Genomic DNA, 25,304 nt, shown 5'->3' with positions numbered 1-25,304 from the left:
GAATATTTTAAAAAGTTCAATTAACTTTATAGAAATATTAAAAAATTTGCATTAGCTTAAGCATTTATAAATTTAAATTTCGTCTAATATTTGGAATAAAGGACCATATTTACGTCTTAGAATAAGCTTACTAAACGCCAGTTGACACCACCATGAAAGAAACACATTCTATTTGCAGACTATACGCGTTCTATGTCCAAACGGGTCACCACTTTTAGGCACCTGCATCTTCCAGGGTCTATTGAACGTTATGCATAAAGAAAGAAATATCATTCATACATAAACTAAATTTATTAACTAAAAACAAGAACACAACCATCTGATCTGACGGCCGAGAATGAAAAAAGGTAAAGCTGGAAAAATGAAAATCCAAATTACAACAATAGTTGTCAACCGAACGTTGCCATAACGTGTTAAATAAACTTAAAGCTTTAAATAAAGTTAGGTGAGGCTAGATCTATAGCTCACCATAATTATTGATATTAATTGTAATTTTTAATTCATAATAAAAAGTTTACATAAAATTTTGAAAAAAAATCGTTACAAATTCACAAGTGTTTGCTGAGTATATAAAGTAATCGTTTCAAATTCCGCATTCACAGAAAACCTTAACAAATTTTTACATACTTTTGTCTAAAATCGTATTCGTAACTATTGAAAAAATCCGATTTCAATATCTAGGAAATGTAAAAAGTTTCTAGCAAATTTCTAAGTAGCATTCGTTCTTTTTTTTATTGAAACTCTTTTGTAATGTAAACAAAATTTAATAAGTAGTGATAGTACCCTAAAGTAATGGTCTGGACAACATGATGTGATGGTAATAGGAAATAAAGAGACGATGTGGTCCAATTTTATTATGCTGATTTCCTTTTCAATAAATATTAATTAATACTACAAATTTAAATTTGAAGAAAACCCCTTTTCGCTTAACCCCATGGGGACGGGTGATTCAGAAAAGCATTCATACAAAATCAGAATCAAGTTCTAACTAAATAAAAAAACGGTAACTTAAATGTAGTCGTTGCTAATTTGACAGACTTACCTTGCTTTTACTCTAATTATTGTTAGTTTAATCATATATATAATCAATGTTAATTCAAAGTATAACTAAATAGTTTTATTTTGAACAAAGTAATGGTGAATTAAATAAATCAAAAAATTATAACTCCGCCCACAAATAAACTGCTAAAGAATTACTTTGATTACCAGTTTTATCTTTGTACCCTGATTGATACGGTTTTATGCTGGCACGTATTTGTGACAGTCGGCGCGAAAGGGTTAAAGCTTTCTTTCCAAGTTAACAAAAACTACTTAGCAAGTTAAAGTCTTATAAAATCAAAGATAATAAACATAGATATTTCTTAACTCAACTATATACAAACATGACAACTTCACAATTAAATTCCATTTTTGTATTATTTCATAACTAAAACATAGTGGCAGTGACTGAATATATTTTTCCTATATTGAATACTAACTAAAATATTTTTGCTATATTGAAGTTTTCTTGTTTTTTTTATCATCATATTGCCTTCTACTAAGAATGTTAATTAATGCACATGTGTTTCAGTGCCACTTACATGCTTCAGATCTGGAGGCTTTGCTTTGAATATTTAAATATATGTTGACTTCAATCCACACTACAATATAATCGGGTAAAATAATGTAACCATTTCATCTTTTCGGCACTCAGTTCTTGCTGATTGGCTAACGCTTTTCATTAATGTATCGTCGCTAACGTCTCTACTTTAATTTTCTTTTTTGTAGTTTCCATCGCAACTTTCCATCAAAAGAGTTGAGCATCTTTTCCCAACTTCAAGAGGTGTTTTCGTTATCAAAATTCTTTCGATTGCCCATATCTACCTTAGTACCATTTGCCGTATTTTTTTTTACTTTCTGGGCAAAAGAGTATATCTTCAACCAACAAGACTGCAATATCACAGAGTGCTTCTTGATTCCTTGCTGGAACCTTCAGTACTAAGCCATCTATAAACTCCACTGTATCCTCAGCTGAAATCTTGTGGTTATTTATCTTTTTTTTAGTACTTTTATATTCCTTAGAACTACTTTTTTAGCAATACATCCACCTTTTCTTTCCTTTCCTCAGACTTTTTTCACTTCGACTTTATGAATTCTGGCTAACGGAACAAACATCATCGAAAATTTTTCCCGAGTCTATACTCCCAGGTGATTACTCCTTTTGTTCCGATGAAAGTCTTATTTTCTTTCTGAATTTAAATTTTGGCAACTTCTGTTCGTCTCCAGTGACTCTAAAATATTACTGCATTCAGGTTTTCAAATATTATTCGTTGACTTTCCGAACACCCGTCGAACAAACTTTGCCATCCTCCTCATGACGTCCGATGCTTAACCATGTAACATATTTATTTACACTACTAACTGCAACCATTCATCAGTTTCTAAACAATCGTTTAGCAAGATGGCATATATGTAATTGTTAGGTAGTCTGAGATGTTTTTTAGCTTCCAGATTCCGGCATTCATTTTTTATTGAAATTAATTTATACAGCTCAAAAAGTTTTTTTTTGAATAAGAATAAAAATTAAATGACATGCTTACCAGCATCAACTTTTCTTCTTCAGAATCAGATATTTATCTTTTAAATCAAGATACATCAAATGTGATATATTAAAATATGTAATAAGCTTAACATCTCCTCAAAATTGTAAAGCAAAAATTGTATGATCATTGTAAATCAATCAATAAAAGCATTTATTTTTTATTCTTTTTTGCTGCTTAACAATTTAATGTTTTCTCCTGTAACTTCATATGGGAGAGTTACACAGATTTTGCCTATCAGCCTAAATGTGCAGAGAAATGTTGAATGATAAATAACATTACTCCATTTGTCTAATTAGCTAGCAACTCCCCTCTCCCCAATATAATGTTGCTCATTGTAATTCTGAACTAATTAACATGCATTGAGAGAACTCTTCTTAAATAGAACAGCGTTCTGCTTTCTTGTACATGTTGTAATTACTTTGGCCAATATATTCTAAACTAATGACTTTTTTTTATTACAGAATATCGATCTAAGCTATAACTTATTGACAACAATACCTGAAGATCTCTTCAACAATTCGGAAAATTTGACTAGTGTTAATCTGAAAAGAAATCAAATAAAGAATGTAACAAAATGCTTTTCTGGAAATAATCGTTTGGAACATATCGATTTAAGTAACAACTTAATCGGATTTTGCGATTATGCATTTCAATCTCTGCTATCGTTGAAGACTATTAATTTAGAAGATAACCGTGTTAGAAAAATAACGAAAAATTGTTTTTCGTCGACTCCATCGCTGGAAGAATTGATACTAAGGCAGAATAATATTTCCCAAATCGATTCGGAAGCATTTTCTCAGCTAGACCAGCTACAAAATATTGATGTGTCTCGTAATAGACTAAAAACATTGTCAAGAGAATCATTTCCTGTTGTTTTAAAGATTCGAGAATTATTTACATCTGGTAAGTGCTTTTAATCTTTAACAATTTGAATCAGAATTTTAGAAAATAAACACAAAACACACAAAATTTTATATTTCGTCTATTCCATTGCTTGAAGAATTGATAATCAATCAAAAAAATTCCGCAAATCAATTCAGAAGCGTTTTCTCAGCTAGACCGGTTCTGGTTACAAAATATTGATTTGTCTCTAAAAAAACTAAAAACTTTGTCAAGAGAATTATTTTAAATTAGAGAATCATCACTTCTCTTTCAATTAGTATCGCAAAATTCGAAAAGAAATTTCTCAACAGCAACGAGTGTAAGTTTGGTCATCCAATGTTAATATTTAATTCATAATTATATTTCCACGTCGTGACTTACATTCAATTCTAAAATGTATTGATGGATATGTGTATATATAAGTTAATGTACTATAATGTTTAGAGAGAGTGTGTGTGAGTGTTCTAGCAGTTCAATATTTATAATAAATGAAATCGGCATTATCGAATCATAAACTATACTCTTCCAATTTTGAAAATTTAAGTTATTTACATTCTTTTTATCTTATAGGAAATTATTGGGTGTGTGATTGTCGCCTTTTGTGGATCAGAGATTGGATGATGGATAACACAGCATTCAATGCATCAAATTTTGACTTTGCTTGTTCTTTGCCAATCAGGTTCAAATCAAAACAGCTGAGCCAATTGACTAAAGAAGATTTATCTTGGCCAAAAGAGGACTGCCCATTGTATTGTGATTGTTCGTGCGCTGCTTTCCGAGAGGAGGGATACGCAAATGTGAATTGCGCATCAAAAAGTTTGACTAGGGTATTTATTATTATTTTTTATAAATTCTCTAGTTTAATTACTCTCTGAATATCATAACATTTAGTGAAATGTTTAGAGGAAAATTGTGAATAGTTGGTTCATAAATTGTTTGTTAAGATAATATTCCTGAAGCTATTTATTCTCGTCCTCGACTTATCTTACCCTTAAGTGATTCCAGTAATAACAGCTATCGTTCGTAAAGATTTCAATTTATTCATTTTATAACATTTTAAAGAATACGCAAACTTGCTCCGTTTTGTGGGCAGTGTTCTTCAATGGTTTCAATGGTAACAAAATTTATGTTTTAATTGTTTGCCTATTACATATGCTTTATGTAAGTTTTCTTCCAGCTATAGCTATATTTGTTTTCAAATGCATAATTCTTTGTTTCATTTATTTGATTTAAGGCCATTTTTCACACCACTACAAGTAAGTAATAAAAAAATTCATATAAAACACTACTATGCCGAGATGCCAACTGCTCCGGAGACGCCAAAATAATAAAAAAACGGTAAATAATTACAAATTAAATTTTGCAAATATTTGACTAATTTTGCGTGCTTTTTGAATTGTATAGCATGACATAAATACAATAAAGTGGTGAATTATATATGCCTATGAATTGTTTAGATATAGTGGTGGATAAAAATCTACTAAATTGAATATATTAAACCAAGAATCACAATTGATAAACTACCACTTTAAAATATATATTGTTGTCTGGAGCAAGTTGGCATCTCTGTACTATGTTTCACTCATTGGATCTCACCGAGTAAGTTTGTGCTATAACCGGGCTTGGAGCTGCAATGGCTACTTATCAGCAATACGGTCGAAGTGGAAAGCGGCGGACGGAATGGCCTGCAGGGCGAGAAGCACATTTTGATGATCTGAAAACAGATGAGGAAAGATTAAACTACTCCAGGAGTATAACCAGCATGGTCAAAGATATAGACAGATTGATCAACACCCATGCAAAATTTCTTCTGAGTAGAACTTCTGTATCGGCTAGAAGGAAACAAGAGATGTATAGCCAAGCCAACCAGGAAAGAGGGAAAGAGCTTTTCCCTGAGGACACTGCATTTGAAACAGCAATGACTACTGAATCAGAAATGACAGTAGCCACCACTACACATGCAAATATACCAGAGACTACACTGCCCTCCGATCCTGAGAAAGCTGATAATACTACTGACACAGTGGCTGATTCCGTCAACATGGAGACAGATCACAAGCCAGAACCAGAAAACATTCAACAAGAAGCGGACTCTTCGTCCGACTCGAAAGAGCCTTCGTACAAGAAACGGAAGAAGAAAAAGAAAAGGATCCCCCCCCAAGATCAAGAAAAGCCGGACAAAGACTCCACTTCTACAACTCAGCGAGAAGCTACAACTGCAACACATTCTACAGATTAGGCTTCCCTTGCTATTTCCAATCAGACAGAGAATCTACAAATCAGTAGAAAATTCAAAATTCTCGTCAGAGGACTTAAAACCCGAAGCAGAAATTCCAGTCATCGAAAAAGCTTTACAAGATATTGGACTACGACCAATCAGAATCGAACAGGTGAGAAAGAGGCTCGGCCAGGAGTAAAAGCTCCTCCCCCTCTTCATAGTTCTTCTCACAGATAACACCAAGCATCGTGAGATCTATAACATTGATCAACTTCTGAAAACACCAGTACAGTTCGAAAGATTTCGTCGCTACCGCCCCCGGAGATTCAATGTTTCCGATGCCAGAAATACGGACACACGCAGAAGCCTTGCAATGCAGAACCGGCTTGCATGAAGTACGCTGACGCACATTTTACGTACTTGTGTACGAAACTGATATGTGAGCCGGCCAAGTGCATAAATTGTAATGGTTAGCCCCTAACCTATTTTTCAGGCTGCAGTGCTAAACCCAAAAAGAAAAGCAAGAGGATACTCAGACCAACAAATCTCAGGAAAACCTCCGATTCAGCTTCCTGCTCATCCTTAAGGATATGCAGCAGTTACTAAAGGACTAAGATCTCCTTGACTCACTCAGATCCCTGCTCAAAGAAAAGTCATAGAAGATGAGATCATCCCATCAAGCCTATAACCTGCCAAGACGCCAACAGTCCCCCTGCTGAATCTCCTACTACTTGATAAAGACAATATACCAGGCTCCTCCGGGTTATACTTCAGATGAAGAAGTGAAATGTCCACTTCGCGGACAGGGATTCCGAATACTACCTTAGTCTAAGTCCATCGATCTTATAGTAAGGCTTTTAACACCTTGAACGCCACGCTAATTTTACATGGCTTGCCCGTCGGGCTAAACTGTAATTAACTACAAACTAAAATTGCAAATATTAGACAGATTTTGCTAGTTTTAAAAGGTTTAACATGACATTAATGAAAAAAGTGGTGAATTATATAAGACTACGAATTGCTTAAAAATAGTGGTGGATAAAAATCTACTAAATTGAATTTATTGAACCAAGAATCACAATAATTGAATAAATTTTCTGCAATTCCATAAAAGAGTGTAAATTTTATAGTTCCATATCATGTTATACGCTGTCAGCCAGCTGTTTTTCGCAGCCTATGTGAAAGGTCAGTGTCAGCCACCGGTGGTTGACGTGGCCTAAATGGAAAGTCCAGTGTCAGCTGTCGCGGTGCTCAACGTGTTAAATTGTTGGCAGAGTAATCCAACATTTTAAAAGATTAGTTAATAACTGTCTCCCACTCTATAAATTTCTGAGCAAAAAGTGTAGTAGTTTGCCTGTCCTGATTTAATGTATTGTTCTTACTCAGTAAATTTGATTTAAAGTTATTTTACCCACAACTTCGCATAAATAATTAGAAAGTTCATAAAAAGTACCTTCATGGGATTCTCTCCAAAACCCCTCACACTCGTTTCATATCAAGCTTTTATTAATCTTGTTATTAGCCTTCTACTATTATCTTCAAACTAGTTCTTTTGCCCCTATTGGTTAAATCACTTTGCATGCTCGTAATTCCTGACTTTTCTACTGCCATCTAGAGTTTACTTTCTAAAGAAGGCTATTTTTTATAAAACTAAAACTATAGTATGTCTATTTTGGTACTTTATTTGTGCTTCATTCACATTGTTTCTTGCTTTAATCTTTTTTTTTTGTACAAACATTTCAAAAATGTTATGCTTGCATAAATGTTACAAACCAGTTTTTATTTTTGCCTATTTAGTTTTAATAGATTTAAGTCGAACTTTTTAATGGGATGTGTTAAATTTTTAAAGCGCAATCTACAATGCACCCCGGATTTTCGGGAATTAAGACTCGATTCTTATGATCCACAGGCTTAACTATAAATATGCTGTAATTAAATGTGCTATTAATTTTGTTTATGGAATCGTAATTGAAAATATCATTTCAACAATTTGGTTGTCATAATTTAGGGTTAGTAATTTAAGGTTAACTATTGAGGTAAGCAAATACTCAAGAATTTCTGCTTCATTGTTAGCTACGATATTGGAATGACAAAAAAGTAATTAGTGAGTTAAAAAGAATGCTTCTTTTGTATAATAAACCATTTTAACAGCTAGTTAAAATTAATATTAAGAGGTCCAAACTGTCACCCACTCTTCTCACCGAACTATCGGGACAATATTTTCCAAATCGGGACAGCCTCTCACATTTGGAAGGTGAAGAATCCGTATCAATCGTAAAAATTGCATGTTTATTCGAAAACACGTTATGTACGTTTAATTTGTAACATAATATGTTACAAACTAAGGTAAACAACGTTTAAGAGCACAATTTTTTTTGTGCTCTTAAACGTTGTTTAGCTTTGTTTGTATTTTAGCACAAAGGTCGCCCACTTGTGTATTCAACATAATATGTTGCCTACTCTAATAATTTAGCATATTTAAGAATAGATTTTCGAACCATTAAGGTTGAGTCCGAGTATGTGAAAATCTGATCGTTAGATCAAAAGTTATTATAGGCTCCCGTTTTTTTTTTGTTTTTTTTGTGCAGTGTTGATATTTTTTTTATCAAAATTTCCATTGTAATATTTTTTTTAGTAATAGAATATCTTTATTTTTTCTAAGATACCAGCTAGATTTCCAGAATTAACAATTGAACTAAACCTTCAAGAAAACTTGTTGTCTAATCCAGTCGAGATCAACCTTCCTTCAACGTCCAAGCTACGTATCTTGAATTTGGAGCGAAACTTTATCTCACGGTTGGATTTCAGTCTTCCAAACAACATAGAGGTTCTCTTACTGGCAGAAAACAATATTACAAGATTCTTCAATAATCCGCCGTCTAATGTCAAGACCTTCACTCTATCTCGAAATCCGTGGAGGTGTGATTGTAATACTCTGCCGTTTAGAAAGTGGATCATTGCACAAAATTCTACGGTATGTTATAACTCAAACTGTTACCACTTAACTTGTAAATCAATTTTATTAAAATGCTCCAAAACGTAGAAATTTGAAAAATACACTATAAAAGGTTAATTTCTTGAACGCACAAACCTGGAATGAACACAAAATTCTTCCATACCTGTTTATATTTAATACAAATATGATAAAATTTTAAAATTCACAAATATGATAAAATGGCAAATTTCTTTACCAGTAGGATAGTTTCTTTTTATAAAACTACTTCATAAGTTTTTTAAAGTATTTATTTAAATCATTTGTTTCAGTACTAAGAAGAAAGTTCATGTCAAAACTTTCCAGCTATAAATGTCTGATGCTGCTGAAAGTTGTGCCCATAACAATAATTGATTATACTTGTAATTTGTATTGGTATTGTTACAGTAAATGATTGCATAATAACCATAATTACTGCTCAAAGCTATTTCCCTAAAAGTAAATATAAGTACATTTTGAGGGGTTTATATAAGGAAAGCTGTTGGATTTTGTTGAGAGCAAATCAGACTGAAAGTAACGTAGAACAAACTGAAAACTTAACTTTTATTTACATCCAAAAAGAATATAAAAACAATAAGATGTTGCCAGCACAGGAAACTCAAACTATCTAACTAATCTCGAACTCAAACCTCAACATCCTCCCCACCCTGGTCGACCTCGAGGGGGATGACCAGAGCTACCGGACGGGTTATATTGTGACCATTAACTCTCAGCTCACAGGATCTTATTTTTCCGTCTCGTCCTTCATGCAAGTTCACCACTCTAGCTTTCTTCCACATGTGACGTGGTCGGACATCTTCTTGTAGAAGTACAATATCGCCAATTCGGATGTTAATGATATTGTCCTGATTACGAACTTGATGAAATGACCGCAATTGAAGCAAATATTCCTTAGACCATTTTTTCCAAAAGCAGTCGAGTAAGTCATGCTGCTGCTTGTAGAATTTTCTTAGCTTTGTGTTGTTATTTGGGCTGGATAGAATGGCCGTTAGTTTCCGTCCTATCAAGAAATGGCTTGGTGTTAAGGCTGTGGAACTGTCATCTTCGTATATCAATGGTCGGCTGTTCAGAGCGGCTTCTATTCCAATGAGGGCCGTGGACAGACCTTCCTCGTCAAGAAGTGCTCGTCCGAGTACCTTTCGTAAACATCGCTTGACAACTCCGATTAGGCGTTCCCACCAGCCTCCCCACCAAGCCGCTCGTGGGGCGATAAATTTCCAAGTTATGCCATTTTGGGCATAGTATTGCTGAGTTTTAGCTGATGACAGAACTTGCCATAGCAGAATCAAGTCCTTATTTGCTGCATGAAAAGTGGTAGCATTGTCGGTATAGATTGTGTGTGGGAGTCCTCTGCGGCCAACAAAACGTTGTAGTGCCAAAAGAAACTTGTCTGTGGTAAGATCCGACACAAGTTCGATGTGTAATGCACGTGTTGTTGCACAAGTAAATAGTGTTATGTAGGCTGTGTCTCTTGATTTCAAACATCGAATATTCACGGGTCCAGCAAAATCAATTCCTGTGGTAGTAAATGGAGCAGAAGGTACAACTCTTTCAGGAGGTAAAGGAGCTTCGATTTGTTTTCCGTATTTTGCTTTGGACAGCTTGCAAGGTAGGCATTTGTGAATAACTTGCTTTATAGCTTGACGTCCTCTTAAAATCCAGAAGGTTGAACGTAACTCGGACAGGATTATACGCACACCTAAGTGGTGGAGTCGTATGTGTGTATGCTGGATCAAAAGGTGGACAAAATAGTGTTTACCATCGAGCAATAAAGGGTGTCGAGTGTCAGATGAAATGTTTGAAAATTGCAGCCTTCCCCCAAGGCGTAAATAATTATCTTCAAGAAAGGGATTGAAACAGGAAATTTTGGATTTTTTCGGCAGGGGACGTTCAGCTTTTAAGGCATTTATTTCAGCTGAGAAACATTGATTCTGTACAGTTTGTATCCAATAGTTTTTAGCTTTCTCTATTTCATTACAATTCAGTTCATGAGCTATGCGTTGCTGAGTCTTACAGTTGTATACAAAACGTAGTATCCAGGCAGTCACACGAAGAAGTTTCGTATAAGAACTATAACGAGATATGTCTATGATGGGTTCTGTAGTTGCAACGTAGGAGGATTGAAATTTGGTTTTTCGTGATTCAGCTTCAACTAAAGGTTGTGTACGTGTAGACAAAACTTTGATAGGCCAAGTTTCTGGATCATGTTTTAGCCATTTCGGGCCGTGCCACCAAGATTCTAAAATCGATAACTGTGATGGAAAGGTACCACGAGTAAGATGATCCGCAGGGTTATCTGTACCGGGACAGTGGCGCCATTGTGCTGAAGTAGTGTTTTGAAGGATTTCTGTTGTTCTGTTGCAGACAAATGTTTTCCACTGGTTGGGATTTCCCTTTATCCAACTTAAAGCTACAGTAGAATCGCTCCATAGTATGGCAGTGTGGGAATTCATGTTCGTTTCCCTGCAAAAATACTGGAGTAGGCGTGCTCCTAGTAGTGCAGCTAACAATTCAAGTCTCGGAAGGGTGACCCTTTTGATTGGGGCTAGTTTATTTCGACTGCAAATGAGATGGATCTCTGTAGAAATATCATCTGCGTGACGCGCGTACAAGCAAGCACCATATGCACGTTCCGAAGCGTCGCAAAACACATGTATGGTAACGTCGGAATTTTCGGAAAAGCCAATCCATCTTGGGATGCATGTTTCATTCAGATAGTGTAATTCATTTATCCACTTGTGCCACTGCTGTGCTACAGATGGAGGTAATAGTTCATCCCACTGAATACCACTAAGCCATGTATCTTGAAACAATATCTTCACAACTACTGTAACTGGAGCAAACAAGCCTAGAGGATCGTAAAACTTTGACATCAACTTCAGTAGTAAGCGTTTTGTTACTGGTTCTTTACATTCTTGAACAATTTTTGTCTGCACATCAATTTGAAAAACATCCCTGTTAGTATCCCATTTAACGCCCAAGACTTGCGTAATATCCTTAAACGAGACGTTTTCTTGTTTCCACATATCTTTCAAAATCTTAGAATTTGTAGTCCATTTGTCTAATGGTAGGCTAATAAGTGATGTAAGTTTCTGCAGTTCTTGGTAAAGAATCAGAGCTTCAGTATCCGTAGACGTTCCGGTTACAAAATCATCCATATAGGTGTTATTCTCAATGTGTCTAGTTGCTGTAGGATATGCTTGTTTGTGTTTTGAAGCCAATTCGCGAAGAGAAGCTGCTAATAAAAATGGACTAGAGACGAGTCCAAATGGAAGACGTGTGAATCGATAGGTTACAATTTTATCTTCAGTGCGGAGTCTCCCATCAGGAGTATATGTAGTATTGTACCAAATAAATCGTGTTGCATCTCTGTCTTCTTCTGCTAGAATCAGCTGCAGAAATGCTTGTCGCCCATCACTAGTGATTGCTATTTTAGAAAGTCTAAATCTCAACAGTGTGGCTAAGATATCGGGAAGAAGATTTGGTCCTACTTCAAGAGCGTCGTTCAAAGATGGGTGACCTGGAGAATGTGAAGATGCATCAAAAACTATACGCCACTTAGTTTCTCCATTTGTGATTTTCTTTACTGCGTGATGGGGCAAGTAAAATAAACGTTCCTCATTAAGTGTTTCTGAGACAACTTCAACGTGTTTTTTATCAATGTAATCTTGCATGTGCTCAATATATTTTTCTTTGAATTCTGAATTTGCATGCAGTTTCCTTGTTAAATATTTAAATCGTTGAATTGCGACTTCATAATTGTTCGACGAAAGTTGAACTTCTGGTTTCCAAGGCAATTTTACAACTCTTCTACCATCGATGATTTCAAAAGATTGATGAAAGTTCGTTAAGAGTTCAGAGTTGTGAGGACTTATTTTTTCTTGTGTTGGTTGTATGCCAATGCTCTCTAAGTTCCAGAAATTTCGTACCACATTGTCTAATTCCTTAGTTGAAGTATCCACATCAACATTATGAACCGTTGAAATGAAGGAAACTGTTGCGTGTGATCGAGTTCCACTAAGTACCCAACCAAAACTTGATGGGACCAAGGCCAGAGAATCCGACAACCTGACTGGAGCTTCAGAATTCATAACAATCCAGTAGTAATCTGCACCGATTAAAATCTCAATTGGTAAGTTCGACAATGAATCATCTGGATCAGCAAGTTTCATTCGCTTGTTTTTAGCAAAAAGTGAAAGATCCGTTGATGAAGGTAGGTGTGATGCATATTTGTTGGAGCTTTCAAATGCAGTAACATTAACATTAGATTTGTCCCAGATACTTGATAACTGAAATTTGACTTGTCTTCGCATGTAGCCAACATTAGCTGGGGATTCAAAGGCTTGAATGTCCAAATGTCTGGTTGAAATTACTGGAAGTTTTAAAGTATCCACAAGATTAGAAGAAACGAAACTAGATTGACTTCCACCATCCAAAAGACAACGTGTCAGTTTTGTAATGCCAGTGGGCCCAGTTATGAAAACTCGTGCAGTTTGCAAATGAACGAAACTGGAAGGCGATACATCAATTTTGTTTGTAGATGTAGCGACAGGCTGCTCATTGGTTAGAGGTTTGCATATTGATGTATGGTGTTTTCTCTTGCATTTGGCACAGCGAAATTTTTCTCTTCGGGGGCAATTTTTTTTGGTATGTCCTCGGTTAGTGCACAAAAAACATCTATTACTAGTCTTCAATTTCTGTATGCGCGCGTCTATGTCCGTTACAACATTGCACTGTTGAGGCCAATGTCCGACAGTTTCACAGAAAGGACAAAAGGGTGACATTATTTTACTTTTGGTAACTGATTTAGAATTCACGCTAAAATTTTCTAAGGAGGATTTAATAGGATAGTCTGGAGCAAGTGAACCTTTAATATTACTTGCAGCAATTGATCCCTCGACCTCTTCTGATAAAAATTTCATTAATTTTGAAATATCGCTTTCACCAAAATTTTCACGTTTGGCATGTACAATCCAATTACGACAGATTTCATGAGGAAAAGCACGAAGTATTTTAGGAGCCAAAATTCTTCCGTATGATTGAGTTTTTTCTCCTAAAGCATCTAAAGCCTGTATTCTTCGATTACAATCAATATATAACTCATTTATTGCTGCTGAAGAGTGATTTTTGACAGGTTTTAGGTTTTCTAAATAATCGAGATGAGCCTGTATTATTTTATCTTTATCGCCATATTTCGATTTCAAAATATTCTTTGTTGTTGCATATGTTTCTGCAGTTATATTAATTCCATCAACTATTCGTTTTGCTTCTCCATCTAAATATCCCCGCAAAAAAACATGCTTGTCAATCAGCGATAAACTTTCGTTTTTGTCGATACAGTTTTCAAAACGCTCCCAAAAACTATGGAATTCTTCAATTTCGCCGTAAAACGTATTTATTTTTATTGTAGGCAACTTTACTGTAACATTTGAAGGCGAAGACGAAAAATTATTTATATTGGCAGCTGTTGGCGATGTTTCAGAAATTGAATTCGTGTTCCGATTCGCTGTTCTTTTGAAATTAAATATCGCCAAATGAGCATATTCTGTGTATCTTTCGCATTCTATTATGTCTTCCTGATATTCTTCATCATTTAAAAAATTATGTATTTCATCGTCTGCCAAGGTTAATTCTTTAATTTTATCTTGTAAACGTTCAATATTGTATTCCTTTTCAGTTTGTGTACTAGCAGCATCGTTCAATTTCGTCGTTAGTTTCGTAATGGCGGTACGTAGCGTTGTTCGTTTGCGTTTAAATATTACAAGTTTTTCACTACCGGTAGCCATTCCAATTCAGATTTTTGACGAAAGTAATTATAAAAGGTTCAGTATGACTTACCGAGTTATTTCGGCACCAAATGTTGGATTTTGTTGAGAGCAAATCAGACTGAAAGTAACGTAGAACAAACTGAAAACTTAACTTTTATTTACATCCAAAAAGAATATAAAAACAATAAGATGTTGCCAGCACAGGAAACTCAAACTATCTAACTAATCTCGAACTCAAACCTCAACAAAAGCAACTACTATATCCCGAAGTTTTGTTTGGCTTTATTATTAATATACAACTGGCTAGTTATGGCAGTCAAAGTAAGTGAAACATTCAGTTTTGAGCGTTTTTCTGCCCTGAAAATCTTGGTTAAACAACAATATCCTAATATATTTTTATTTAACGAATATTAAGGTTCACCGTTCAGGACAACACTAGGACTCAGCATTTTACTGGGTTAATGATGCTTTTAATAGGTATAACAATTGAAATATTCAAAAATTGTAAATTTTGTATATTTTTATTTAGCTTATCTCAAAACAGCATAGTAACTCAAAAAAATAAATATAAATAAGTAAGCCATTCATGTAGATATATATATTTAATAACAAGAGAAAAAGAAAAATCAATTTTCCCAAGAATCCATTTCCAAGAAGAAATAAAATTACCAAAGTTGCATGTACTAAATCGAAATCAATTACCAAAAATGCATATAATGAAGGCTAAATAAGAGTTTGTCACTAGGTAGAATTTATTTTTTTAATTTTCAAGTGTTTTGCAATGTACTGGTCTTAGGAATTTGATTTAAAAACTCATTTTATGCCCCGCATTGTGTGAAAGTTGTGATAATTAAAGTGTTATATTTTTAACTGTCAGAAAAAATTAGCTTACTTAACAGGTTAACGCCCAGCGTCATATATTTTGGACAGCTCCTTTTTTCAAAGACATTCATTGTGGTGGGAAACTTTTTTCAGTATTTTCATTCATCTGGGTGAATTAAGAGATTCTCAGATATCACAATGATTTAGTTATTTCTGATTAGATGTTGAATTATAAGGAGCATGTACTTTTTGATCTATCAAAGACTTTTTGAATGCCCTAAAAGTAGGAAAACCAATTAATTTCGATAATATATTATACCACCTTTTCCATAAAACCACTTCCATACCTGCCAACTTTTAATCCTTTCCATTATAATTTTTCACAGTGGTATTAAAATGGAATTAAAACTCAATTTTTAGCAAACAAATACGTTATATTTGAGAAAACTTACGTTGAAAACCATGATAGTAACGCATATTGATATATGTGCTTAATTTTTGTAAGAATAGTGGTGATCAAAATCATTTAAAAATTAAAATTATAAAAGAAAAAATAGTATATATTTACTACCACTCTAAATATGAAAATAAAATCTTCCGGAAAATCCGAATGAGTTGGCAGGCATGCACTTCTTGTGTCATTTCAATATATAAAGTCGGGACGAAACGGGTTAATTGATGTTTTCATACTGCAACCATAACTTTTACTATAAATATTGCGGAGAACTCTGTGAACTGACAACTGTTCTCAATTTTAATAAATAACACACTTTTTTAATACAGCAATACTTTTAAAATTGTCAAGAATTTGAACTATTTTCAGATTTTAGATGTAAACGAGGTACGATGCAGCTTTGAAGAAGACATTGAGAATATGAGAGGAAGAGTAATAATTACTCTGAGTGAATTCGAGCTTTGCCCTAAACCACAGATATATATCTTAATGGGAGCGGGGGGAGCGGGTAAGTACTATTATTTATCGAATCCTTTCAAACCCTGAGACTCCGAAAGGAGTTAAGCTAGTCATTTAAAAAAGAAGTTTTTTCTCTGTTATTATTTTAACTGTAAAGATTGCTTATAAGTCTTCAAAACCCTGACACCCAAAAAATGAGGTCCTCTCAGTAACAGAAAGTTCATAAATTTAAAACTGCATGTTCTTGATTTATTAAAAGTATTCTCAGTTTCTTGATTTATTAAAAACTAATTTTATATCAGTTCAAAGTGATGAAAACCAATTTAGATGACTCTAAAAGAATTCTTTTAACGTTAATAACACAAAAGCAAAGATACCTATCAAAAATATAAATAACAGGCTACTTCATACAAATAAATTACCTTTCAAAAAGTGTTGATTCCAGAATTATTGTATTGGCATTGTTTTGTCACAAAATTTAATAGATAAGTTAAAATACCGCATGCTTTATACCTCAAACAGTGATTGGGTGTGCAGTCTGATATTTTACATGGGTCGAAAAGATGCAATGAAATAAAGTAAATATTCAATACCAGTTTATTTAGGAAAATTAAATATCAAGAATTAACCCCTTCCCAGTGTCGTCCGAATTCAGTTCGGACAATTACTACGTCCAGTATTTGTGATGCCTAAACTGATTACGGGCAGGAGAATAATTAACGTTTCTATTTTGTGAAGCCCGAGCAGTGTTCGTTTCAACTTTAGAATACTTAATTCACTGTTTTAGAAATAGATGGCATTAGTGGTCCTAATGTTTCACCGATTACGACTTCAGTCGAGGGTGGGAAATGTGGGTGAGTGTTTTGGGATTTATCATACTGTAACACAGTGTTCCCCAACCTTTTTATCACCGCGGACCTGTCAACGTTTGATAATTTTACCACGGCCCACTGAGGGGGGGGGGCACTGATTGTTTATATTTTAAATTATTTTGATTTTATAATTTTAATTTAATTGTATTTAAACATACCTTTAAAATAAAATACAGTTACACCAAAAAATAAAGTAATTTAGCATTTTAACTTACTTGATCGTTACATCAATGAGAACCCTGAGCTTGTTTCTTTGCAATAAGACGGCTCCATCTGGGGGTAATCGGAGACAATGACACCCGAAGTGTGTTGCTTATCTCCAGTTTATTCCGTTGCTTTGTTTTGGTTGCTGTTACTGCAGAAAATCCCGCTTCACACAGATAGGTTGTCGGAAATGGCAATAGGGATTTAAGTGCTGTGGTGGCAATCTCAGGGTATTCTGCCAAGACTTTAATCCAGAACACCGGCAGAGTTGTTGTTTCGAACATAGTTTTAAGACCGCCGTCATTTGCAATCTCCAACAGTTGATCTTCTTCTTGCATTGACAAGCTAGATTCACCCGATTTGTTGGCAAATGGGTCGCGGATCCATTCCTTACCAGTTCGTGGGTCTTTTGTGGTTGGGAAGTAGCGCTCGAACTCTTTTAAAAGCAAAGATCGTGAACCAACTGGGAGAATGAATCTTCAGGCTCTGTTTCGCCTAAAATACCCGCTAATGTCTGAAACATGTCGAAAATGCCTCTGTTCACGGGTCGTCCCCATAACTCCAGTTTGGCTTTAAAGGCAAATACTTTGTCAGCCAACTTGAAAACAGTTGTCATTTTCCCCTGAAGGCACAGATTGAGTTCATTCAGCAGGTTGAATATGTCACACAGGTAAGCCAGTTTGGTGACCCATACCTTGTCACTGAAATGTACTGCCAGCGGTGACTTCTTTTCTAAGAGAAATCTTTGCAATGGCTCTCGCAATTCAAATACTCTCAGTAGCGATTTTCCTTTGGATAACCATCTTATTTCTGTGTATAACAGAAGGCATCTGTACTCTGCGTCCATCTCCTCACAAAGCTGCTCAAATAGGCGCGAGTTAAGGACGTGTACTTTGATGTAGTTAATAACTTTAACGACATCAATTAATACGCTGTTAAATTCTGGTGACATTTTTCGGCTTGCTAGCACTTCCCTGTGAATAAGACAGTGTGTAGCTTCACTCTCAGGTGCAACTTCCTTAATCCTAGCAGTTAAACCAGATAGACGTCCGATCATCGCAGTAGCTCCATCTGTGCATATTCCTACACAAAAGGACCATTTTAGTTGTCTTGATATATAACCATCCAGTGACTTGAACAGTTCTGCTCCTGTGGTGTTGGTTGGCAAAGATAGTGCACATAACAAATCCTCATACACATCTTCCTGATATAGATATCGCACATAAACAAGTAGTATTGCCTTGCTGTCAATATCTGTTGATTCGTCAACCTGGAGTGCGTACCACGGTGATGCATTAATCCTCTCCAATAATTGTTTCTCAATGTCTTCGGCTATTTCCTCAATGCGCCTAGTCACACTGCTAGCCGACAAAGGCACATGTGCTATCTTTTCCACAGCAGCTTCTCCTAGTATTTCACGGCAAATGTCTTTAGTGGCGGGCAAGATTAATTCTTCACCAATATTGAATGGCTTTTTAGCTTTAGCAATGCGATTAGCCACCAAATATGATGCTCTTAGTGCACTCTCCTTTATTGATGTGGTGGCCATCGTAAATTTTTCTGTCCTTCGTGTTCCCGTTTTTTTCTTTCAAAATACTCCAGGGACTTGTCTTTTAATCCAGAGTGCTTGGCGTTCAAGTGGCGAAGCAGTTTTGAAGGTTTCATTGCGTCATTAGAGAGTTGATCGCCGCAAACTATGCAGAGTGGTTTTGGTTTGTGTGAATCGCCTGTCCCGACAAAACCATACTTCAAGTAGGACTCATGGTATTGTCTGTTAAAAGTTGCATGTTTCTTTGATGTTGAAGGCTCTTCGGTCTCTTCACTGAGCCTTTTCTTTTTTCCAAGGAAACTTTCTAAGGACGTCTGTTTTGTATTCATTTTTGCTAACTTGTGAGTTAAATTTGTGCAGACACAATACACGCGTACACCAAGCACTGTTAAACCTGAGAAAGTACCGGTGAACAGAGAGAGGAGTGATAGACACTTTCTTTTTACAAAAAACAAACAAAACCGCATAAAGCACACAAAACAGTAGAGAGGAATCATGGTCACGTGGTCCTTGGGCGACTAAATGGCAGACTAGCCAGCTTCTCTTTTATAGTCTTACTATACACTCTCGCTGTGTGAGGCGTCAGAATCTTTATTAGTTCCAATGCAAATGTCGCGTAGCGCTTTCGTTTTTTATTTATGATATTTACAGTTACGATGATTGTTTTTTTTTTTTACTAAAACTAATTAAATGAGAAAATAGTTGCAGAAGATTTCTTTTTTTTTACTTTTTAAAACATTAAAAAATTTATGTTATTACCTTCGGGGGCATCTTTTTTTTAAATAAATAAAAGTTTAATGGAACACAGATATTTTTAATTTGGGGTATAAACCTAGGAATTTTAATTCAGTTTCAATGAAATGGGCGGCCCGGTACCATTTGATCCACGGACCGGTACCGGTCCGCGGACCGGGGGTTGGGGACCACTGCTGTAACAGATTTGTAAAACTTATGTATTGAGAATCATATAGTTGTGTTTTTATATTATCTTATACTAGTTATACTATATTTAGCTTTAAAATTTTGTTTAATTTGCCCTAATTGCTTAAGATGTGTGTGTAATGCATTATTTTTTTTATGTGTATGCAAAAATTATCAATACAATAGCTATTGCATTTAAAATGTTATTTTTGTAATAAAAAAATATTTTCTAACTTTTACAATAATATAAAGAACATAATTAAACAGTCATATATTTTTTCCATTTTTCTGAAATATATGTCACTGTTGCGGGGTTAAAACATCCCCTCCTACATCAGAAATCCCCCACACGGTTTCTTTTAAGTAGTCTGCGCAGATTAGTTAAAAAGCGAACCAGATGTGCGCATGAACCCAAATTCTATTTTAAAAGTACTTGAGAGAAATTTATCATATATATTTGAGAATTGAATCTGTGGTTATTGACAAGTAAATAAAACAAACGGATTATATTCATAAATTAAACAAATTTTTAGACATATATTTGCTGCCACTTTTAAATTTTTAATAGATTTCATATTAAATGGTTCTTTCACTTATTGGTTAGCCTTCATAATGCTCTGATCGGACTACCTACAAAAACCGTGGGGAGGTGTTGGTTAAACGCATATTTATAATATTCCCTTTCCCTCTTCTTAAGCTGAGTTATCACCTCCTACATCAAAAAGTCTCCACACGTTTTTTTTTTATGCGCTGACTATTTAAAAAGTGAACCAGTTGTGCGCATGATCCCAAATTCAATTTTAAAGGTAATTCAGTGAAATTTAAATTAAATATATCTGAGAATTGAATCCGTGGTGGTTAACAAGCTAAAGAGGCAAACTAATCATATTCATAAATTTAAAAAAAATTAGACATATATTTACTACCACTTTTTTTATTTTTAATAGATTTTGTATTATATAACTCTTTCGCCAACTATTTAAATTCATAGTGGTCGCAATGATTTTAAATAAACTATATTAAACTATACATAAGAAACCGTATGGGGGGGTCTTGAAAGTGAATGATTGAAAATAGTTATGCTTTATTGACTACTGTACAAAACTACAATTATTAGCTTGACGCTTTTACAGATTTTATAAAACTTTTAAAATTGAAGCAAAGCTCGTTTGCGTTCCATGCTATGACATTAAAAAACGTAGTTGTATTTGTTTTGATTATAGATTTATCTTTTTTGAAAAAAAATTTACTAACTGCCTTTAACCTTCAATCATTCCAGTGATTCTAATAATAACAGTGATCTTCATTTTGCTGTGTTTCCGATATCGATATCATGTAAGAGTGTGGCTCTATTCAAGAGGATTGAAATGTTTGAAAAAAAGAGGCGAAAGAGATGTTGGAAAACTGTTTGATGCTTATATTTCTTTGTCCGATGTAGACGCCTCAGAGGTTCGAAAACACTTTCTACCAGGCAAGTTTAAAAATGTCTACACATTTTAAAACATTTATTTTACATTTTCTTAAAGGAAAACAATTAATAATAATTTGGTAGTAAAAAGGTTCACATAGTAAACCAATATGCAAATATGAGGCTTTGCATGACACATTTTACTCATTAACAGGTTGAACGCCACGTTAATTTTACATGACTTGCCCTTCTGGCAACGGTAAATAAATACAAACTAAATTTGCAAATATTAGACGGATTTTAACATATCTGACCAAAGTGTTGTATTATTAGGAATTGTTTAAAAATAGTGGAGGATAAAAATCTACTAAATTGAGTTTATTAAACCAAGAATCACAATAATTAAGTGAATTTTGAATACATTTATGTTATTCGCTGTCAGCCAGCTGTTTTTCGCTGCCTATGTGAAAGGTCAGTTTCAGCAAGCGGCGGCAGACGCAACCTAAATGGAATTTCAGTGTCAGCAACAGGTGGTTGACGCGGACTAAATGTAATTTCAGTGTCAGCCACCGATGGTTGACGCGGCCTAATTGGAAAGTACAGTGTCAGCCACCGATGGCTAACGCGGCGCTCAACGTCTTAACTTAGTCGAATCTCAGGTAGTTCAGTATAATCCTTGTATTAAGATCTCTGAATTGATCTGAATAAGAAAGCTTGGTTCCATGAGGCCGCTCCATACCCGGGTTTTATGCAACCCATCTCAATTCTTGATAGATGCAGAGACGTAAATTAGCTCAGTTTTGTAAAAAAAAATTCTATTGGTAACGAAATTTGAGTTCTTTTTAGTTTAGTGTTTTTCATTTTAAGTAATTTTTCCACCACTACGTATCGAGAATTCAAAATATTATGTCAAATGATATTTAATTGTAATTATCTCGCGGTGACACTTTTAAAGTGTAATCAGCGTATTTAACCTTATATAATAATTATAATATAATAATTATAATATAATAATTATAATATAATAATTAACGAAGGTTAAATACGCTGATTACGATTATATACGATACGATACGATTTATATAATAATTATAATATAATAATTAACCTTATATAATTAATTGTAATCAGCGTATTTAACCTTTTAATAGTCCTACCTTTATTTAGCTAAAAATTTGTTAAAAATTGTGCAGAAAATGAAGCAGTTGGCATCCCTGTAGATGTAGAGATATGAATGCAAATAAAGTAAAAGAAAATCTTGATGACAGTTGAATGTTGAATTATGATAAGTTGTTATAAATGTGTTCATAATGAGGTAATAAATAGTATGGGAAACTCGATACTCCGTAAATCAATATAATCCGATAATTATAGCAACAAAAATGAAATGGGGTTTCTTCTGAATAACTAATAAACAAGTTACTTTTTGACAAAAATCTTTATTATGTTAATATAAATGATATTTGAAAACTTTCCTATTTTTCTCTGTACGATTGCTTTTATGAATCACCCGTACCAAAAGGATTAATATTTAGCTTCAAATTTTTATTTAATGTGATATTTACCTCCGTGACATTAAAAATATAGTACATGAACTGACATGTTAACTATAAGAAGATGTGTTCATGCCCTGGCTAAATGAAAACTTCTTTCCCCTTGATTGTAATTCAATTGTCACTTCATTGATATTTGAGAAAAATTGTCTTCGGAACGAATAAAAGATGACAGATAGGAAACGTTACTCTAGCTTCACTAATATTTGCAAAAATGTTTTACATATGGGCCAAATGTCGGCAGTTATGAGTATTCATAATAATTGAGTGAGTACTCTAATAAAGGAGCACTCATAATACTCATACTTTTAGAAAAGATTAGGCTTGGTTAGCTTTTCATACTTGCTAACTAATAACTTAGTAGGCTTCGTTAGGGTTTCGTTTTAGTCATTTATATTTATTTATTTTGCTTTAAAGCTAGCCCAAGAGTATGAAATATAATTTCTGAGCCAGAAAGTAACCGTAATTTGTAAAACTTTATCATTGTTTCATTTGTATTTTCCTTTAGTACTGGAACTGAAGCACCCGTTCTATAAATTATTTGTACCCCAGAGAGATATTAAAACTGGAAATTTCGAAATAAACAATCTGATGAGACGAATGGTGGATTGCAAATGTACAGTCGTTTTGCTCACTAAGTAAGTGTAGCATCCCATTTTATTCCCTTGACTATTTTTTCCCTAATTTTATGCGAAGAATATCAAGATAAACTCTCTAACGTAACAAGTCGTGAATAGTAAGCGAACAGTCATTTTACTCACTAAGTGTACCAGTTTCTTTCGGTTTTATTTATTTAACTATATTTAATTGAATGCAAATATCATAAACTGCGAATTTATTAGTAGTATAATTTTACCGGCATCGATCTACTTAACTGCATCGGAAGTTATTAATGACACACACACCTGTTTGAAAAATATCAATTAATTTAAGACAAAATTTCCAACCTAAATGTAGCAGCTAATTTGAGACGGAGGGAGTATAATACTTGGTCTATCAGAAAATTTTGTCTCCCCATTTTATGCCTCCTTTTTAGAGTAAAGAAGAAAAAGGTTCTTTTATGAAAGAAATTCGTACAGAATATTTTTCCGTTAACTCAATGGTAATTTTCTAGCCTTATACAGATTCATACGAACAAATATATAAATTCAAACTTGTAACAAATTTACACAAAACTAAGCAGTATATCTGATTTATACAAGGGTAAATGCCCACAAAAATTTCTTTTATAAAAGAATCTTTTTCATCACTGTAAAAGAAGACGCGTACTTTTGCGGAGAAAACTTTATGGTTGGACCTAATACTGTGATAGAGCTCTCCTATTTCAGCAAAATAAGTAGTAGTGCTACCACTTTTCCTTTTTTGAAAAAATAGAACCGTAATATACAAAGACGTTAAGACCTTTCCTTAAGATTGAATGTAAAGTATTTGAAAGAAATAATTCTGTCACCTATTTCACCTAGATGTCACTAGTATATTAACCTCTTTTTGAGGCTGAGTATTAATAGGTTGAGAATCAGACAGTATTGCATGGTTGACATTTTTATTAAGGCTCAAATGAGAAGAATGTTGTCTTTTTTATTATAACTATTTATATTTTAGTTATTACTATTTATATCTTATTTTTTAAAAAAAATTCTTTCAATTCGAAGGGAGATGAAACTATTCGTTCTTATGTATTTTAAGTAAAACTCATAAATTTATGTGGGACAATGCTTTTTTTCCCGAAAAAGGAACATGGCTTCGTAATTTATTCACTATTTATATACTTTTTATATACTTTTATGCTGATTAAAACCAATGAAATCTGGATTTTATTTGTTCATAAACAACTATATCATGTGAATTTTCTGTTCACTACCTGAAAACAGGAACTACTTGGAAAACGAGTTTTGCATGGGGATATTTAGAATGGCATTTGCGAATTCGTTGGAGGAGAAATTGCATCAGATCATCCTTGTGAAGTTTGGACCCCTTCCACCCCTGAAAGAGATGGATCAGAGTCTGAAGACAGTGATGGAATCGTCGAGATGTCTCAAGTTCGAAGATAAGTTATTCTGGGATATGCTGCGATACGAAATGTCTGAAAAACGTCTTGATACTGGCATTGATTACGAACTGCAAGAAGATAGCTCTGATGATGTTCCTTTAATACAAGAGTTCTGAGTGCATATTATATCTAGAAATTAAGTGTGCATATATTTTAATTTTTATTTCCTACAACCAAAAGAAATGTCCAAGAATCTGTAAAAATTTAATTTTGCTTATTTCATTTTAAGAAAACATGGTAACATGTAGTCGGTAAAAATAAAGCTACATTTAATACATTCTGAGTTTTTATATGTGACTTTCCCGACACAGTCGTGAATTTAAATATAGTTTTAGTTTAAATTTATTCATTGACTTTATTCATAACGATTATTTATTTCGTTTAACTTTTAAAAAAACTGTATTCTTCCAATATTTTCATTAATATATGAAAGAAGCATAAAAATAATATAAATAAATTTTCAGCGTGATATAATATATTGTATGTTGATCAAAAGATTGCAGAAACACATCCAGAAACCAATAAGTGTTTGTTTAAATATGAGTTGTTTTGCTACTTGCAGCACCGATG

General features: G+C 34.0%; 1 protein-coding gene across 1 annotated transcript; it reads left to right on the top strand.

The window, feature by feature from the left end:
• Positions 1 to 1,382: 1,382 nt before the first annotated feature.
• On the top strand, positions 1,383 to 24,996 carry LOC107440243 (protein toll). The gene is made up of 8 exons (XM_087162691.1): positions 1,383 to 1,412; positions 3,044 to 3,485; positions 4,035 to 4,291; positions 8,345 to 8,656; positions 16,088 to 16,226; positions 21,003 to 21,194; positions 23,193 to 23,322; positions 24,556 to 24,996. The coding sequence occupies exons 1-8, from the start codon at positions 1,383 to 1,385 to the stop codon at positions 24,848 to 24,850; spliced, it is 1,797 nt and encodes a 598-aa protein (XP_087018817.1). The 3' UTR covers positions 24,851 to 24,996.
• The last annotated feature ends 308 nt before the right edge of the window (positions 24,997 to 25,304 follow it).

Source organism: Parasteatoda tepidariorum, chromosome 5, assembly GCF_982258835.1.
Source record: "Parasteatoda tepidariorum strain Cologne lab strain chromosome 5, Ptep-v5.0, whole genome shotgun sequence".
NCBI lineage: Eukaryota > Metazoa > Arthropoda > Arachnida > Araneae > Theridiidae > Parasteatoda > Parasteatoda tepidariorum.
This window is presented reverse-complemented; position numbering and strand designations above follow the sequence as displayed.

Excerpts from the sequence above, each read along its gene's own strand:
- LOC107440243 (XM_087162691.1), top strand. The coding sequence starts at position 1,383 with ATGACAACTTCACAATTAAATTCCATTTTT. Across the intron at positions 4,292-8,344 it reads CATCAAAAAGTTTGACTAGG|ATACCAGCTAGATTTCCAGA; the intron begins GTATTTATTATT and ends ATTTTTTCTAAG. Across the intron at positions 21,195-23,192 it reads TCGAAAACACTTTCTACCAG|TACTGGAACTGAAGCACCCG; the intron begins GCAAGTTTAAAA and ends ATTTTCCTTTAG.